General features: G+C 38.3%; 1 protein-coding gene and 1 non-coding gene across 3 annotated transcripts in view; both read right to left on the bottom strand.

Annotated features, from left to right (window-relative positions):
• Positions 1-17,932, bottom strand: part of RMDN2 (regulator of microtubule dynamics 2) — an 82,472-nt gene extending 64,540 nt beyond the window's left edge. Inside the window, exons 1-2 of one of the 2 annotated variants that reach the window (XM_068564297.1) lie at positions 17,633-17,932; positions 10,827-11,294 (exon numbers count right to left, since the gene is read on the bottom strand). In XM_068564297.1, the coding sequence (XP_068420398.1) occupies positions 10,827-11,278 (452 nt within the window). In that variant the 5' untranslated portion in view covers positions 11,279-11,294; positions 17,633-17,932. Of the gene's footprint in view, positions 1-10,826; positions 11,295-16,968; positions 17,498-17,632 lie in introns of those variants that run through there. The other variant, XM_068564298.1, reaches the window with a different exon arrangement.
• On the bottom strand, positions 13,405-13,477 carry TRNAW-CCA (transfer RNA tryptophan (anticodon CCA)). Its single transcript has one exon. It is a non-coding gene; the product is annotated as a tRNA-Trp (tRNA).
• Positions 17,933-19,556: the final 1,624 nt, after the last annotated feature.

The following is a 19,556-nucleotide window of genomic DNA, read 5'->3' as shown; positions in this document are numbered from 1 at the left end:
AACTAAAACAACGAGATACCACTACACACCTATTAGAATGGTCAAAATCCAGAATACCGACAACACCAAACACTGGGGAGGATGTGGAGCAACAGGAACTCTCATTCATTGCTTGTGGGAATGCAAAATGGTACAGCCACTTTGGAAGACAGTTTGGAGGCTTCTTACACAACTAAACATACTCTTAACCATACCATCCAGCAATCAAGTGCTCCGGTATTTCCCTAAATGAGATGAAAACTTATGTCCACTCAGAAACCTGTACATGGATGGTTACAGCAGCTGTCTTCATAATTGCCATAACTTGGAAGCAACCAAGATGTCCTTCAGTAGGTGAATGGATAAATAAATTGTGGTATATCCAGACAATGGAATATTATTCAGCACTAAAATGAAATGTGCTATTAAGCCATGAAGAGATACGAAGGAAACTTAAATGCACATTACTAAGTAAAAGAAGCCAATACAGGCTACATACTATATGATTCCAATTATATGACATTCTAGAAAAGGCAAAACAGTGGAGACAGTATAAAGATCAGAGGTTGCCAGGGGTTTGGGGGGAGAGAGGGATGAATAGGCAGAGCACAGAGGATTTTTAGGGCAGTGAAAATACTCTGTATTATGCTGTAATAGTGGATACACGTCATTATACATTTGTCCAAACCCACAGAATGTACAACACCGAGAGTGAACCATAATGTAAACAATGGATTTTGGGTGATTATGATGTATGTATCAATGTATGTTCATCAGCTGTAACACATGTACCACTCTGGCTGGAGCTATTGAAAATGAGGGAGGCTATACATGTGTGAGGGTAGGGATTGTACGGGAAATCTATGTACCAACCTCTCAATTTTGCTGTGAACTTAAAACTGCTCTAAAAAAGTAAAGTCTCATTTTTTTTTTAAATTAGGGGAAAAAAAGGGTGGTCAGGGCCTTACATTCTTGATTCTTGGCATACCTAGCAAGATGTGTAAGCGAATAGGAAGCCCAAGGAGGACTGTCTCTCACTATAGCAATCTATTATTTGCTTCCCTTTCTTGTGAGATTATTGTCTATTGTCCCTAAGTCACACTAAGATCTGTGAGTACCTTTTCCAAAAGGACATCTTTTGCAACTGAAACAATGGATTATATAATGCTTATAAAGTTTCTATTAAAAACTTCTCTTTCCAAAAGTAGACCAGTTTGTTGTTTAACATTTCCACTAAAGGCCTCTAAAAGAAGCACTTGCCCACTGAGCTACCCCAAAGGAAATGATGAAGTTATGACAAGATCTCAATGCTGACAAATACTTCTGCCCAAAGGAGGTAATGAACAAGGTCAGATCACTCCCCTCCTCACCCCTCTGAATAAATCTACAATTGTCAATTTAAAAAAAGTATTTAGGTGTGCATGTCTGGGGGGGTGGGGAAGAAGGTCCAGATCTGCATAGACGATTGAAAGGAAAAGAAATTGCATACTAGCATGAGTAATATCTAAAGGTTGTGTAATATTTTTCTGGATAGAGTACTTACCTAAATCTCTAATCCTAAAATCACCCCCTCATTGCTTATTTTTAAGAGAACCTTAACTAGACACAGCCCAAAAGAAGTTAGTAAACTGTCATAACAGTAAGCATTTAAAACACGCTTCTCCTTCAATCCCTTCCCAATTCTCTTTATTCTATCAATTCCATGTTCCCAGGTACCTTCTGCATTCATCATGTCCTATGGTTACCTAAACCTCTTCCTTTTTTACCTCAGCCGCTCTATTCCCATCAAGACTAATACCTCATCATTATATTCCTCACTGTGCCTCAGGGACATCTTATTTATCTATAACTATAATTGCTGGTAATTAAAATTATAATCCTGTCATGATATCTCAGCTGAAAGTTAGAAAATCTTCTAGAAAAAAGCTTCTCAAACTTTAGGGTACATCAGAGTCACCAGGAGAGCATTTAAAAATACAGATTCCTGGGCACAATGCAGAATCCCAGAGATTCGGATTCACTAGGTCTGGGGCTGGTCTTGAGAGTGCAAATTTCCATCAAGCTCCCAGACTAGGTGGGATATGGGTGCTGCTGGCCCACAGACCACACTTTGAGTAGCTCTGATCTAGATCATCTTGGTAATCAACAAACCCTAAAGCGACGGTTAAAAGGAGCCTCACAGCAGCTTCCTACCTGAGCTGGAGTCCAATAAGGACAAGGACAGTGAATGGTATCAGGACTGAATGTCCCTCCTTTCTTGGTGCCTAGATGCTAAGTCCCTTTAGGGACCTCGCTTACACTTGAGGAGAAGTAAGAGGGAGGAAGAAGGGGGAACCCTGAATGTGACTGAATCTTTAACACAAAATAACTAGCTCTAAACTAGAATTGACAGAGTTAACTTGAATTGGCACATTCAGATTTTCCCACATCAGCCAGATTTTCCCACATCAGCGATAGTGAGCTACTCTGAATTCAGTTATAAAGCACAGTTACATGTTTAGCTGATCTGAGTGTAGTGAATGTAAATTATTCAATCTATTACATGATATGAATGATAGTTATTTGTATATTTACCAAATATAGCTAATTATGCAAAATAACAATAATGTTCATCACTAAATTACCACCAGGTTAATTATTTTCTTTCATTACAATATTAAACTCTAACCACATAGGTTCACTGTTTGTAGTTTGTTACTCAGATAGCATGATTATCTATGTGATTTGAAAGGTAGAAAAAAATATGGCTTGAAGATCACCAAATAATTTCATAGGTTATTTCTATAATTTCCTTATCCACTATTAGTTTCTTTTGAAAGAAAGGTTAATAAAATTAACTCACTAGACAGTAGTTACTAAATACAGTCTAGTAAAGAAACAGTACATAGTCAAGGGTTTGAACTGATCTAATAACAAACAGGAAGTAGTTTTTAAAACAATAGAAGCAAAAAAAAATACACATTTTAGGTCAAGAAGTAAACACAGATGTGTTCCAGCAACTTTAGAAGACTTATTTCCTTATCTATACTCTTGACATCCTTAGCCTTTTGCCTCTCTATCACACTCACCCTGCAAATCTCCTAATTTGAATCAATTAAGCCCTCTGACTCCTCCACTTCTATATATGAAATGCCAAGAACTAGTGAAAAGATGCACGCTACAGTGCAAACTGGTGCACAGTCTTGAACCTCAGTTGGAGCAACGGTCTGCAGGGTAATCCTTACCCATGTTCCTAGTTAACGTCCTCTTCCACTCCCCACAATGTCTCTTCAGTACTTTCTTTGGTCATGTGTCCATTCATTTATTAATATAAATATGTAACGATCATCTATAACGTGTCAGGCACTGTGCTAAGCACTGCGGACATCACAGTGAACACATCAGTGCAGGCTCTTAAGAAGGCCAAAGCCCTAAGACTTGGAAATTGACAGAGGATGGGAGAGGATGGTGGTATGGGGAAGAGGGGAGTCAAGAATCTCAATCTCCTTCCTCACATGCCTCAGTGTACTTCCACCTCCACTCTAGAAGATGACCTACGGTCCTTCCCTGAGAAAACTAGGGTGATGAGGCAGGAACTCTTTCAGCTTCTGGCCCTTACACCCACAAAGGTATCTACCCCGTATTTCATAGAATCAAAACCACCATCAACTGCAAGAAAGGAAAAAATGTTGCCAATTAAACTATGACACAGTGATGATCTATTAATTGGTGGTAAGATACATCTTGATTTAGGAGATGTTAAAATGTGAAAGATGGTTCATCTTATAATCAGTGACATACAATATGTCTGACCCCACACACTCCTCCTTAGGTTAGGTTAGGCTTCAAGGGCACTCAAATGGAACTGAGGTGACTGTTATGGTACTTCAGTAGCCAGGCACCTTGGGAGGTAAAGTCTGAGTTCCGCAGGCACTTCGCACACATACTGGCCTTACCCCCCCTCCCTTATCTCCTAGGATAATGTTTTTAGAGCACTCTGACACCTTGCACTTTCTTAACTGGGGATGAGGAAGAAAAGAGGCAGTGTAGCACAGTGTATAGACTCTGCCCTTTACCAAGGAATTACCTAATCTTTCCCAGACTTATCTCTAGAATGAGGATAATAGTATCATCTTCCTTAGAGAGTTATTGTATGGATTAAAGGAGATAACGAATATAAAACATTTAGAACAGGATCTGGAACAAATTTTTGATGCAGTTGACTTTCATTTTCTTCTGTAATATCTGTGCACAGAACTGGGATCTTTTTCTTTCCCTTATATGACACATAGAATTACTGTAATATTTAATGCATTGTATCTATTGGTCCTGGGCATTGGAGAGGACACTTAAAGATCTAAGTTTTATCGTTGGTCCCAAGAATCAGGGGCACCCAGATTCACCTGTGGACTCACTAGTAGGAGGAATGAACATAGTGCGCTTCAAGTTGTGAACAAAGCACAAGAAGCAAGATCACTAGATGAGGCTTCTATAGACAAATGTCTCCAAATTGGAGGCAAAAGCCAAGAGAATGTAAGTTCGACAGGTGCAGGGACTTGTTTGTTGCCACTGCACCACCTACAAGAGTGTACCTCATAGTCAGTGGTCAATAAATATTTTAGAAATGAATGATTTTGCAAGCTTGTTCTACCTGTCTTTCTTAATAACCCACTGGTTATTATATATATAAATATTATGGTAATAGAAGCACTGACCAGGAATAGTGTAATGTAATGTAATAATGTAATGTAGACTATGGCTTAAGCTATGTAACATTTTTTCCTAAGCTAGAACTATCTTACTGGGAGTGGGAGTTTTAGAGATTTTATATTGTCAGTTACCATTTTTACCAAAATACTATCTTGAGGTTAATAAAATTTCCCTGGAGTCTACAAGTGATACTGTTTTCTTTCTTCAACATGTTAGCTCAATACCTAAGCTGTACTGCTGCTAACAGGGTCAGGCACACCTTGTTTCATGGGTTATTTCCTGTATTTCCCCTTTGTTTTCATTTCTGACTTAATTCCTCTCTGGTATTTTTACTCACTCTCTATATTGGCTTCCTCTCTGCAGCCTAAAACTATGCTCAAGGGACCCCACCAGCCCTCACCCCAGCTTGAAACAGGAGGGTTTAGCATCTGGCTCTAGGATGCAAGAGTACTCGGCACTTATTGTTTGTTCTTGGCCTTTGGGGCTCTGGTTGAAATAGACTGAGACCATCCCTCTTTAACATTGTGTCACATTTTGTTAAAACTCTGTTTTACTTGTGAGACTTTATCTTATGCCCTGCTGTGTTTCGAGAGCCTATACAGTACCTACCACAGAGAAGACACTCTCATCGAATGAATAAAAGGGACTTCAACTGTTAGTGCTACCCTTCCTTTACTATTATTTTTTTTAAAGAAATTCATAGAAGAAAAGAGCTAAATGGCAAATAAACTATGAAAAGATGCCCAATCTTACTAATGCTCAGGGAAATGCAAACTGAAATAATGATTACTTACCGCATCATCACCATCAGGTTGGCTAAAACTAAAAAGTCTGACAATATAAGAATTTGTATGGAAAAATAAGAATTCTCATATACTGCTTATAGGATTGCAAATTGGTATACTCTGAAGGATAATTAAGTAATAGAAAATAACAGTGTATTTAGTCTATAACTCAGCAATTCCACTTCTAAGTATATACTTTCAAATTATTCCACATGTGCCTAAGGAATTATGAAGAAAGGTGTTCAATAAAGCATTGTTTATAAGAGCAAAAAAATGGTGACCTAAGCATCCATCAATAGGGAACTAAATTTTTTTTGAATTTTATTTTATTTTTTTATACAGCAGGTTCTTATTAGTTATCTATTTTATACACATTAGTGTATATACGTCAATCCCAATCTCCCAATTCATCCCACCACCACCACCCACCCCCCCAAGAGGGAACTAAATTAAGGCATATTATTCATACAGTGGAATGCAACATAGCAACTGAAAAGAGTGAAATAAGTTTACGTATATCAATATGGAAAAATGTCCTTAAAAAGTTGATGCATAAGCAAATTACAAAGTGTTATGTACCCTACAATGCCATTTATGTAAAATTTTAAAACCAAAGACCATTTATTCATTGTTTATGTAAACAAGTACATGTAGGAGTGCATTAAAACTTTCAAAGGAAGACTGCACACCAACTTCAAGATAATGGCTACCTCTGAAATTAGTACAAGAGGATCTCAATTGTATGTGTAGCGTTTCATTAAAAAAAAAAAAAAGATCAAACAAACAAAAAAAATTTTTTTGCAAATTTTTACTTTTACAACATGAAGGGATACAGAATCACCACATACTGAATATCTGAATTTGTCTTTCTCTCAAGGCCTTGAAAAATTGAAGTTCAACGCTAAACCTGACTTGGAGGAAGTAGATGGTGGTAAAAATAAAAATGTAAATGAACAAAAAGCAAAGTCTATATTTTGGCTCATGAAAATTAAAGTCTAAGAAGTTTTAAATAAAACCTCAAAAACCTGTATCTGCCTGTGGTCTTGCTTTCATGACCATCTTCTATTATTTGTAAAGTAATATCATCTAAGGTACTAGGTATTATGGCTTGTATTGTGCTGGTGCTCTTTGTGGGTAGATTTCTGGGGTTTCTTTTTCTTTTCAAATAATCAGCAATGTGTCTGTTGATACTATCTGAAGGTATCATGTGAACTTAATACTAAAATGAAAATACCAAGTCAAGAAAAAAATCAAGAAGGCCCATAAGGTGCTATACAACCTTGCTTACCTAACAGAATTATCTAATTTTCAAACTCATGTATTCTCTTAAAGCCCACATGAAATGGAAGAACAATGAATTTTATTATGGGGTAATACTTTAACCTAAACTGGAATAAGATTTAACTTCTGAAAGGGAGGTTTCTGAAGCTTTATATACCATTGTGATATAAATACCACTTTTAAACCCGTGGTTTGATAGAGCAATATAGCTAAAAGGTTGACAGAAGAAAGAAAATTGGGCAGCTTAAAAAAGAAAATGAACTAAAAAGTTTTCAGAAATAGGGAAAAACTTAAATGTAAACTGAAAACATCAATGTGAACTAGTGACTTAAAAAATATTTAAAATGATTTTTCTTTACCCTGTCCCTAAAGGGGCCAAAACAGTCTCTGGTATCATCCTGCCTAAAAACAGTACTCCTCTACACCCCCGATTTTGGTATCTAGTACTATTTCTCACAGAAATGAACCAATGCTGCCAGGATGGTAGCTGATTCCAAGTCTTGGAGCAGGGGCCAAAACCAAAGTCAGTCGAAACAATATTACCAAGAAGCAAAGATGCCTTCCAAGATGTTCACGCTAGCTGTAAGAAGGGAAAAGAACCCTGGCAGGCCCACTGATGAGCCTGCCAGGGTCATGAGATTTTTGAGCCTTTAGTCATCATCACCTCCACAACTAATTAAATGAAATTAGCTGAGACGAAGTAAGGCATAAATCCATAAGTCCATGATGATACGAAGAGAGGCATGCAGAAGATTCTAATAATGTTTACAGAAAATGCATTCTACTGATCTACCCACTCAAGTTTTAATCAACAACGAAGAATATAATTAGATTTTTTTCTTTTCGTGTGTAAAACTAATAGTATCAGCCAATTGTGATTGACATCTATTTTACTAAAAGAAGTCAAGATCTCTCGGTGCCTCTTGAAAAGGATAAAATTTACATATGGAACATGTAATTGTCATTTGCTGTTTTAACTTTGCTATCAAGGACACTATGTATCAAGGCTACAACCCATCTTAAATGTGGTAATGGGATTATGACTGTATCTCACCATGACCAGTTGTTTCTGTCCCAAGCAGGTTATAAGAGGACATGCAATCTAAAATTTAAACAAATATATTTTATAAAACCTTACTTTCAAAAAAAAATTTTTACTTATTTAAAAAGTTTGTTTCTTTAGATCTTTCTGTATCTTATTCCTTTCAAAGCAGAAAAAGAAATAAATTGTTTTCGTTTCTTTGCTTTTGTTTATTTTTCTAAAGTAGAGCTAAGGAGGGAACAGTTTCTCTCCCTCTACTTTATTTTTTTAAAATTTTTATCTTATTTTGGATTATAGTTGATTAATAACGTTGTGTTAGTTTCAGGTGTACAGCAGAGTGATTCAGTTATACATATACATGTATCTATTCTTTTTCAAATTCTTTTCCCATTTAGGTTATTACAGAGTATTGAGCAGAGTTCCCTGTGCTATACAGTAGGCCCTTGTTGGTTACCTATTTTAAATATAGCAGTGTGTACATGTCAGTCCCAAACTCCCAATCCATCCCTCCCCCCACCCTTCCCCCCTGGTAACCATAAATTCGTTCTCTAAGTCTGCAAGTCTGTTTCTGTTTTGTAAATAAGCTTGTTCATATCATTTTCTTTTAGATTCCGCATGTAACCAATATCATATGATATTTGTCTTTCTCTTTCTGACTTACTTTGCTTAGTATGATAATCTCCAGGTCCATCCATGTTGCTGCAAATGGTATCATTCTTTTCAATGGCTGAGCAATATTCCATTGTATATATGTACCACATCTTCTTTTTCCATTCAACTCTCCCTCTGCTTTCAATGCCATTCATTGTCCATTATTGTCTAGTCCATTATTAGGGCTCTAGTACATCTTCTCTCGTACTCTTGCTAACAAAGGCACCCAGGATCAAGCAAGAGAAGGGGATGTCTTACTTGACATCAATCTTAAAGTTCTGATATGTCTAGTTTTTATTAGCAGTATGTGACTACTATTCATAGATTTCACAAATCCCTCTTGAATCCACATAAAAAATTTATGCCTACACCATTACTTGAAATTAATTAAGTCCCATAATTATCTTCTTTTTATTTGTCCTAAACTTATCCTAATCTTATCAAAGGTTGCCTGTCTTTTTAGAATACTAGAATTTCTTGAGCAAGCCTGTGCTCAGCTTAACCAGGGTCTTTTAAGATTAAAGGCCATTGATCCTTTTGGCCTAAACTCCTTCATCAGGCCTGCCATCTCTTCCCTCAGTCTAGTGGATCTTCTCTGGCTAGTCTTTAGTTCCATTACGTCCCTTCTAAGATGTGATTGCCAAAACTGCACATAGGACTCCTGGTGAGGAAACACCACAGATCTACATAAGGTAAGATAACCATCGGTTTGTCTTCAGTAACTCTCAATGATGCGCAATGTTATGGTCGGATTTTTATCATTATCAGAGTCCTAAGCTGCTGTTCTCTATACCCATAATAATTAACAAGTGTCTTTTCTGAGTGACAGTTCTAAATTATTTAGAACTATTTTAGATTCCTTTTAAACATTTCATTGCCCGGACTTCCCTGGTGGTGCAGTGGTTAAGAATCTGCCTGCCAATGCAGGGGACATGGGTTCTAGCCCTGGTCCAGGAAGATCCCACATGCCACGGAGCAACTAAGCCCATGCACCACGACTACTAAGCCTATGCTCTAGAGCCTGTGAGCCACAAATATTGAGCCCGTGTGCCACAACTACTGAAGCCCATGCACCTAGAGTCCATGCTCCACAAGAGAAGCCACCGCAATAAGAAGCCCACGCACCGCAACGAAGAGCAGCCCCCACTCACCACAACTAGAGAAAGCCTGCGTCCAGCAACGAAGACCAAACGCAGCCAAAAATAAATAAATAAAAATTAAAACAAACAAATAAAAACCATTTCATTGCCTATTTTAAAACCAGTCTACAACTTTTCCTGTTGTTCAGGAACACAAATTTTTAAGACCTTCTTGTTATCTAGATCTAGCATTTGTGGCTCTTCTCTCTCTGAAAGATTTTTCATAAGTTATTTCTCCAGTTCTATATAAAGATGTTAAGTAATTCCAGTCCTAGCATTGATCTCAAAGACCTCATCAACCATTTACACTTCTTTATCTATGAAATCACCCTTAAATCCCTACACTTTGTTTCCTCTTTCCAGATCCCTTCTCCTTCTTCTCTAATAATTCTATAGTTATTTAGCAGATCACTCATTAATTCAAGAAATAGTTACTGGCATCTACTCAGTGGTAGGCACAATAATAGATGTTAGGAATACGATGATGAAAACATAAGGTCCCTGCCTTAAAGAATTTCAGGCTATGCTACATTCACTGGTGCATCTTTATTTACTTGCCTATTTTACTCCTTAGAAACACTAGTCAGGCACAATTCCTTCTCTCATAAATCATTTGTTTTTCCCCTAAAAGAACATTATTTATGTTCTTGATTGTAGAATTCAATGAATTACCCATGCAAGGATGAAACTGAGTCACTTGTACATTCTCAAACCTTTTTAGGTCTGCACTGCCCAATTCAGTAGTCATTAGTCCCATGTGGCTAATTTTAAATTAATTACAATGAAATGAGATTAAAAATTCAGTTCCTCAGTTTCACTAGCTACATTTCAAGTGCTTAATAGCCATATGTGGCTACTGGCTACCATACTGGGCAGCACAGATTTAGACCATTTCCATCATCACAGAAAGTTTTATTAGAGAGTACTTTTTGGACAGTTCTTATGTAAGGGGTCACACAGTGGTCACATATAAAAACAGGTTACACATTTTGGCAAACAATCACTGTCTTCCTCAATACTCATGTGATGCCACCTAGCACTAGAATAAGTTACTTTCTTTTTGTCATTGAGGTCTAAACTAAAATACTGACCTCTATGGAATAGTGTTTTAATTGTAACATAAGACAAAATAATCACTCCTTTTTATGCCTTCTTAGTAACAGAATATATGACTGGGAATGTATAATGAAAGTACCTAAGTAATAGCAATAATGCAACAAATAATCAATTCAACATGGGAAACATCTTAAAGAATCTTACCCTCCTTCACTTTCCGCTTCCTCTGAACTATTACTTGTTGCTGAACTTTGAACTGTAACAAGCCTTCTTTTTCTAGCTCTGTGCTGAGGACTTATCTTGTGAAGAGTTACCTTCCCTCCAAGTTCGCCTTGGATATATTCCTCCAGCTTTGGAATGGCTTCTTTAAGAACTCTGATTTCCTCTTTGAGTTCTTCCATATTTGTCAGTAATTCATTTAACTTCTCCAATATCTGAAGTTGCCTTCCTTGAAAGATCGCTGTTGTTCCTTGGCCATTAGGCATTTCATCTTGCAAAGGCATCAAATCAAGTGAATTACCCAAAGAAAGAAATTTAGGTAAATCCATTGCTGTCCTTGGTTTACGAACCTTGTGGTACCACAGAAGCAGCAAGCTGATTCCAGTAGTTCCCACCATGATGCCAAGTATCATTTCTTTGTTTGTGGAACGAGGCATTTCCTGGTTTTTGTTTCTAAAATTAAAAGTATAAATGTAAATGAACATTGTTTCTGTCTTTCCCAAGACAAAAATATTAGGGCTTTTTCAATCAACAAAAACAAAGTCCACCTCATCACAAAAAAATTTAATAACACTTGATAAATCACAAACTAAAATAAACTACGAGTAATTGCCTCTGTAATGTATGTGGCTGAGTAGAAATACTACCTTTATGGATATTATTGACAACCAGTGTAAAGTATCAACTTTAATTCAGAATTTGTACTCTACATATGATCTGAAATTTACTCTTTACCATATATTTTTAAAGGGTATGGTAGAGGTAAAAGCATCATTATAAATTTCTGAGAAAAACTATTTAAGAATTCAAATTATGCTTAACTGTGTCTGAACCTTTTATTTGTATAAAATTAACTAGTGTGCTAATGTCTGGGTTTTATCTAATCTTTAAGGAAAGCCCAAGAAAAAGCTCTTCCTTGGCATCTAGTTAACATTTTGTACTCCAATTTAGAGTGATAAACATTTTAAAATGGGCTTTGAGATATAAAATATACAAAGAGTTTTGGCAAGTTTGTAACCACCTCATCTCTTTTATTCAACATGGAAAGCAGAGATGCTAATGTATGTGCAGGCTTTACCTTCCTTCTTCTTCTGACCTGGAATTCTTCTGCTTCTTACATTTCTATTTCTGTCTGAGGTCTTACTGTTTTTATTTTCTTTCAAATGTTCACTTATTTTTAAAGTAACAAAAAAGTAATTTCTTTAATTTCTTTGACTCCTTTCTCCTTCTGAACTTTCACCATTTTGCATCAAAGACCCAAGCTTTATGCTACATGGGCCTAAGCTTCCATATAAACTTATAAACTTCCATATAAACATAAACTTGTTGCATATAAACTTAGCTACTTTGACAAAATGCACCATAATCTTTCTTTACTTCATCCCCTCTTCACTAGTTTTATTGCTTATCGCTGTTCTTAAAGGCCACTAAAGGAAAACAATAATATAAATCCCCCTTTCTTTCTGAGACTTTAAAATGGCAATGAGTATATAAATACAATGATAAACTTTTGTAATGAGAGTAAAATACAATAAGGCTTTTACACAGACTTTGAAGTTTCCAAAATTGTTTTCCCATCAATTTTCCCTATTTTATAAACAGGTAAACACCTGTATTAAATTTTGTTTGCAACTTGGGAGAAATGATACAAATAATGGTAAACTGTCTGTTACAGGAAATTAAATTTGCAAATATTTCGGTTTGTTTTTCCTGACACTTTCTCAAGGAGCAAATTATTATAGCACTGCCACCCTTAATCCCTGATAAACGGGAAACAAAGAGGAAAGTACTATGATCTCCCCAGGTTTCCAGTTGGACGCAATTTCTGGGCTATGGCACAGGGAAGGGAAAACCAAACAGAGCCTGGTAATCTCACTGAGTTGAACAGAGATCAGAGTTCAGAGAAACTGAAGCACCCAGAATTTGTGCCCACTTAGTACTGAAGATGAGGGACTTATGCAGCGAAAGAGTTCCAGAAATATGCATAGGGCGGCTTCCCTGGTGGCGCAGTGGTTGAGAGTCCGCCTGCCAATGCAGGAGACATGGGTTTGAGCCCTGGTCCGGGAGGATCCCACATGCCACAGAGCAACTAGGCCTGTGTGCCACAACTGCTGAGCCTGCGCTCTAGAGCCCGTGAGCCACAACTACTGAAGCCCAGGTGCCTAGAGCCCGTGCTCCACAAGAAGAGAAGCCACCGCAATGAGAAGCCCACGCACCGTGACAAAGAGTAGCCCCGGCTCGCCACAACTGGAGAAAGCCCGCGCGCAGCAACGAAGACCCAACACAGCCAAAAATAAATAAATAAATTAATTAAAAAAAAATGCATAGGGCTATTCTTGAGTCTTTTTTTTTTTTAATTTTTAAAAATTTTTATTTATTTATTTATTTCGGCTGCACCAGGTCCTAGTTGCAGCACGCGGGATCTTGGTTGTGGCATGCAGGATCTTTAGTTGTGGCATGTGAGATCATTAGTTGCGGCATGTGGTGTCCTTTTAGTTGCGGCCTATGGAATCTTTAGTTGCGACATGCAAACTCTTGGTTGTGGCATGCATGTGGGATCTAGTTCCCTGACCAAGGATTGAACCCGGGCCCCCTGCATTTGGAATGCAGAGTCTTAGCCACTGGACCACCAGGGAAGTCCCTCTCCTTGCATCTTTAATTGAATACCAATCTGTACATGCATAGAGTGAAACCCCACTGAGCCAGGCAAAAAACAATTTCAAGGGAAAGAACAATTACCAGGGATCTGTAAGCTGAACTATTCCTAAAGATTACACAGAACTGGTAAGTGTTCAACTGTTTACCATCCAGAGTGTAGAGTGTGTATGAGTTACTTGCGACTTTCAGTAGAGGCTTCAGAAGGGTAATGGCTTGCTAATGCAGCTAAATTAACACTAGAGTGAAGGCTATTTAGACCTGCTCTAAAATAGATTAAAAATGAGCCTTCAAAGGATCAGACTGATTCACAAGTAATTTAACTGCCTTCAGTAGAAAGTCCAACACTCTTTATAGGAATAGAAAAAATCCAGAACTCAACAACATAAAATCACAATGTTGACCATCTAATCAAAAATTACTAGACATGTAAAAAAGCAGGAAAATGACAGAGGTGATATAATTAGCAGATAAGGGTTTTAAAACAACTATTACAGATATTTACGTTCATTATTTAATAAATATTAAAAATATGCTAAAGGAAAACATAAACATGATGAGGAAAGTTATAGAAGGCATTAAGCAGAACCAAATAGAACCTCTAAAGATAAAAAATAAAATAACTGAAATAAAATTTTACTAAATGAGATTAACAGCAGAGAAACACTACAGGAAAAAAAAATATCAGTAAACCCAAAGACATAGCAATAGAAACCATCTGCTATAGACTAAATATCTGTGTCCCCCCAAATTCATATGTTGAAATCCTAATCCCCAAGGTGATAGTATTGGATGGAGTCCCTTTAGGAGGCAGAGCCCTCGTAAATAGGATTAGGGCCCTTATAAAGAGACCCCAGAGAGATCCCTTGTTCCTTCCACCACATAAAGTTACAGCAAGAAGGTGCCAGCTATGAACCAGGAAGCAGGCCCCCACAAGACAGTGAGTCTGCCAGTGCCTTGATCTTGGATTTCTTAGCCTCCAGAATGATGAGAAATAAATTTCTGTTGTATATAAGCCAAGAGTCTACAAGATTTTGTTATAGCAGTCCAAATGGACTAAGACATCATCCAAAATGAAGCACACAGATTTTTTAAAAAGACTAAAAAACAAACAAACAAAAAACCAAGTAGAGCCTACAGGGTAATATCAAGCAGTCTAAAACACATATAGTTAAAGGGAAGAAAAGGAGGGGTAACAAAAAAAATTTGAAGGAAAAATGGCCAAAAAAATTCCAAGTTGGACAAAATCTATAAACCCAGAGATCCAAGAAGGTCAACATAATCCAAGAAGAATAAATTAAGAAAACCAAACCATGGCAAAACATTATTAAAATGCTGAAAACCAGTGATAAAGAAATCTGAAGAGCAGCCAGTGATGGGAAAAAAAGACATATTATGTACAGAAAAAAAAAGATAAGATTACAGCAGACACTGTCTCCAAGGCATCACCTCAGAAACTATTCAAGCAAGAAAACAACAGAGTGACATCTTTAAAGTGCTGAAAGAAACTGTCAACTTGCATTTCTACACCCAGTAAAATATTTTTCAAAAATGAGGGTAAAATAATGAATTTTTTAAACAAAGAAAAGTTGAGAGAATCCATTACCAGCAGCCATTCACTACGAGAAATGCTAACAGAGGTTCTCCAGGCAGAAGGAAAATAATAACCCATAGAAACTTGGATCTATACAAAGGATGAAGAGCACCAGTAGTGGCAAACATGTGGCAAAATATAAAAGTCATTTTTCTCATTTTAAGATTTATTCATAAAATATTTGCTTATTACAGCAAAAATGACAATAACATATCATGAGGTTTTTACCATATGTAGAAGTAAGAAAGTAGGACAACAATAGCCCAAAGGATGGGAAGGGAAAAAGAGAATATACTGTTGTAAGGGTCCTAAGTTATAAAGCAGTGTTATAATAAAGATCCACAGTTGTCACAGCAAAGGAAACCATAAAAAAGACGAAAAGACAACCTCCAGAATGGGAGAAAATATTTGCAAACGAAGCCACTGACAAAGGATTAAGCTCCAAAATATACAAACAGCTCATACAGCTCAATATTAAAAAAACAAACAACCCAATCCAAAAATGGGCAGAAGACCTAAGCAGACATTTCTCCAAAGAAGACATACTGATGGCTAACAGGCACATGAAAAGATCCTCAACATCGGTGATCATTAGAGAAATGCAAATCAAAACCACAATGAGGTATCACCTCACACCGGTCAGAATGGTCATCATCAAAAAATCTACAAACAATAAATGCTGGAGAGGGTGTGGAGGAAAGGGAACCCTCTTACACTGTTGGTGGGAATGTAAATTGATACAGCCACTATGGAGAACAGTATGGAGGTTCCTTAAATAGCTAAAAATAGAACTACCATATTGAAATATGACTTCAGAACTGAGAAAATCAACTGGGAAAAAATCTAAAATCAATGGAGGAGGTATTTGTTTTAAATAATCACAATTAGAGAATAATAGCTCAAGCTATGTTTGAGTTTTATATCAGTATAAAATGAATGTGCTTCTAAGCCAATAATTTGTAAAATGCCACTCATTAAAAATAGTAGTAGAGAAGAGTAATACATCAGAACACCTGCTTGCCTGCAGTATAATTTCAAAGGTTACATTATATTACATCATTTACATAACTTTAATACATTTAATTATCACATTAGTAGTAGACACTTGCACTTTAGTATAAAAACACAGTAATTTAAAAATATATTGACTAGGGAATTCCCTAGTGGTCCAGTGGTTAGGACTCAGCGCTTTCACTGCTGGGGCCCTGGTCAATCCCTGGTCAGGGAAGTAAGATCCCATGGCAGAAAGAAAGAAAGAAAGAAGGAGAGAGAGAGGGAGGGAGAGAGAGAAGGAAGGAAGGAAGGAAGGAAGGAAGGAAGGAAGGAAGGAAGGAAGGAAGGAAGGAAGGAAGATTGATTCTTGGTTTAAAAAAAAAAGTATATATATATAGACTAGATAATCAGATACGAAGTATTATTCCTGTCACATTTCAATTTGTAAGGTGCTAATAATAATGTAAAATAATAGACATTATTTTATTATAAATTATTGGCATCTAAAATTAATGGGTAATACATAATTAAAGGTTGTTTGCCCAGAAGAGAATTAAGAATTCTGCTGAAATAGTAAATCATCAAAATGTTGACTCTACTGAAATTTCTGCATTAAAATTCGTTTGTAGAACCTGTCATAAAACATTAACTTCAGAAAACATTTAATTTTCATGTTCTAGTTTTAATTAAAATTAATTTTTAGAAATGGAAATTATGCTTTACCAAGTTACTTACAATGCTTTCAGCAATATTTAGCATATATATTCACTTAATTCATCAGCTGATTAGTAGGGGGAAATACATAAAATATAGAACTCTGATAAATTCGGAAGATGGATGAAAAGTTTTGCAAGGGTAAAGGCACAGTATGGGCTATAAACGAACCTGAGTTTTAAGTTTCCCAAGGGAATTGCTCTGAGACCTTGAATTAGCGATTAGATTCTCCACAGCGACCTGGATAACTTGATACTTTCTAAGTGAATTCTAATACTCATATTTCTTTCGGTTTTCTTTTTTTTTCCTATTTTATAATTTCTTTTTCATTTAGGGCTCCCTGATGTTTGGCTTATTTGCAAATGTTTGTCCCACTGAAAATCTAGCCTTCATTTTGTGTAAAATAAGTGGAGAATCTGATCAAAACAAAGCAAAACAAAACAAAAACGTTTGCTTAAGTTTCAAAGGTAAGAAAGACCCAGGGAGCCCAGGTGAGAAGCGAGCAAGTGTCTCCGGCAGAAACTCATCGGGGTTCGCAGGGACCCGCCGGGCCGAGGCAGCACGCTGCCCGCTCCCCACGCACCCCACGCCGGGCGCCCGCGCGGAAATACTGGCGACCTCCGGGGTTGAAACTTCCCAGGCACCGGCTGGGCGAGGGTTGCGCCAGGGTAAACTTCTACAAGCCGGCTCTGCCGCCCGGAGGAGGACGCCCCCCACGCTCGCGGCCGCCTAAAGGACGCCCGCACGACCCGGAAGTGCGGTGGCCGCTGCCGGAAGTGCTGCCTCGATCCTCGGCCGCGTCCCACCCTGGACAGCCGAGATGCCCACTGCCCACCTGCGCAGCACCAGTTCTCGCCGCGCCGGTCTCTGTGCTGTCGGACACCGGGGACCTGCCGACGGGGCGGCTGGGAGCGAAGCGGCGGGCGGACAGTAGTCCCAGAGCTAGCGGGTCCAGAGGTCCGGCGCCGCGGCCGTCTCGTCCTGACCCAGATAGCTGAGGCGCCGGGGGAGGAGCCCGCGCCGCTCGCCCCGCGGTTCCCGCCTCTTCCCGCCGGGCGGTCAACTCACCGGGGCGGGCGCCCTGAGCACCTTTTACAAACGGAGACAAGTGCGCTCCGCCGGGCGCCTCAGCCAGCACCGGACTTTGCCGCCCGGGTGCCGCCTCCCTCAGAGCTCGTCTCCCCGCCTCGACCACCGCGCCCTGGCTCAGGGCCAGCGCGCCCGGCCCGGCGGGAGGCTCGGCGCGCGCTTCCTGCCTCCAGCGCGCTTTCTCCCATCACTGCCGCTCCCGAAACCCACCCTCCCTTCGGTTCTTTCCCGCCCCAAACCCACCCCCCTGCCCTAGTTTCACCCTTCTTCTGTGCCCCTTTCTATACACAGCCTTGAACCCTACGTACGACAGAGTCAAACGCGGACGTCTTGCATCAATTACTAATCAAGTTATCCTAGGTTCACTTTAACTCACTTTCTCTTTTAATGAGCTAAATCCCCAGCCTCGCCGTCCACCCCTCAACCCCACCACCATTCAGAGTTGCCTTTAGGCGGAAACCACTATCTTCTCGATGCTTAACATTCGAGATTTTACCCAGCTTCGCTTTCTGTGGTTTGTAGAATGAAAATAAAATTCTGCCAAATGAACTCTTAAAAACTGCACATTCACTCCCTTCTGTATTGTCCTCACTTTGAGCTTTAAATTTAGGCCTGCAGGAAACAGCCTTGAGTACTAAATTCCCTACCAATGTGCTGAATGGAATTAAAAACGGATGCATTCCTATTTATCAAAAAACAAAACAAGCAAAAGAACTCCTCTAAAGAATCAGAAGGCTAATTTCACAATCCATACCAAACTATTTACTAATGGAGATTCTACAGGATCTTTAAGACTATAAAATGTTTTTTGAGCTTTAAGCAAGCTGCATTGAAGAATAAGTAAGCCTAGCCACGTCATTTTATTAAAACTAAGTTATATTTTGGAAGGCAGCAGACTAATACTTAGCCTCTAAGATTTGAAACTATAAAGCACTCCTAAGAACCACTTTCTTTCACACTTTGTTATGGTTTACAAAGATATTACAATATAATGCTAATGTTTGCTTTATTTAAACAATACAACATAATATAAACCTGTCTGGCAGGGTGATCTCTTTTAATGAGATTTCTTTCCAAAAGAAACTTTACTGTCTCTTCAATAACTCTTAAAAGAAGCTTGAAGCACCTTGAGATTTAAGCTTGTCCAGAAGGAGTCCACTGAGTTGTTCACGGCTGCATCCTCAGCACACAGCACAGAAGAGGTCTGCAATAAAAATGTGGAGGGTGGGCTGAGAACAGGGCCTTACCAACCCTCTGCTCCAAAAGAAAGATGTTAGCTGGTACTGACTTGTTCTTCAAGTTCAGGGAGTGGGGTAAAATAGCTGGACTCTTTCTGTATGCCTATGTAACTAACACCTGTTCCCCTTGATTCTGTTTCTTGATCAGTAAAAATTATCTGCGAGGTAGAAACTCACAGAGCGGTGGTCATTGATCTTTGGTAAAGTTAAAACTAAAAAGTAGAGAGGAGCTATATTCTCCAGGCGCTGTTGTAGGGATGACATAAAAAAGAAGGAATGATTCTACCTATCTCTACTAGGAATGTGGTCTCAAAGGAATGTCTGAAGGGGAAAAACAAATCACTAGGAATCTCAAAGATGCTGTTTGTCATGGACTGAATGTTTGTGTTCCTCCAAAATTCATTATATTTAAGCCTTAATCTCCAGTGTGAT

Source organism: Eschrichtius robustus, chromosome 15 (assembly GCF_028021215.1).
Source record: "Eschrichtius robustus isolate mEscRob2 chromosome 15, mEscRob2.pri, whole genome shotgun sequence".
Classification (NCBI taxonomy): Eukaryota; Metazoa; Chordata; class Mammalia; order Artiodactyla; family Eschrichtiidae; genus Eschrichtius; species Eschrichtius robustus.
The sequence above is the reverse complement of the archived record's forward strand: the minus strand, read 5'-3'. Positions and strand labels throughout refer to the sequence as shown.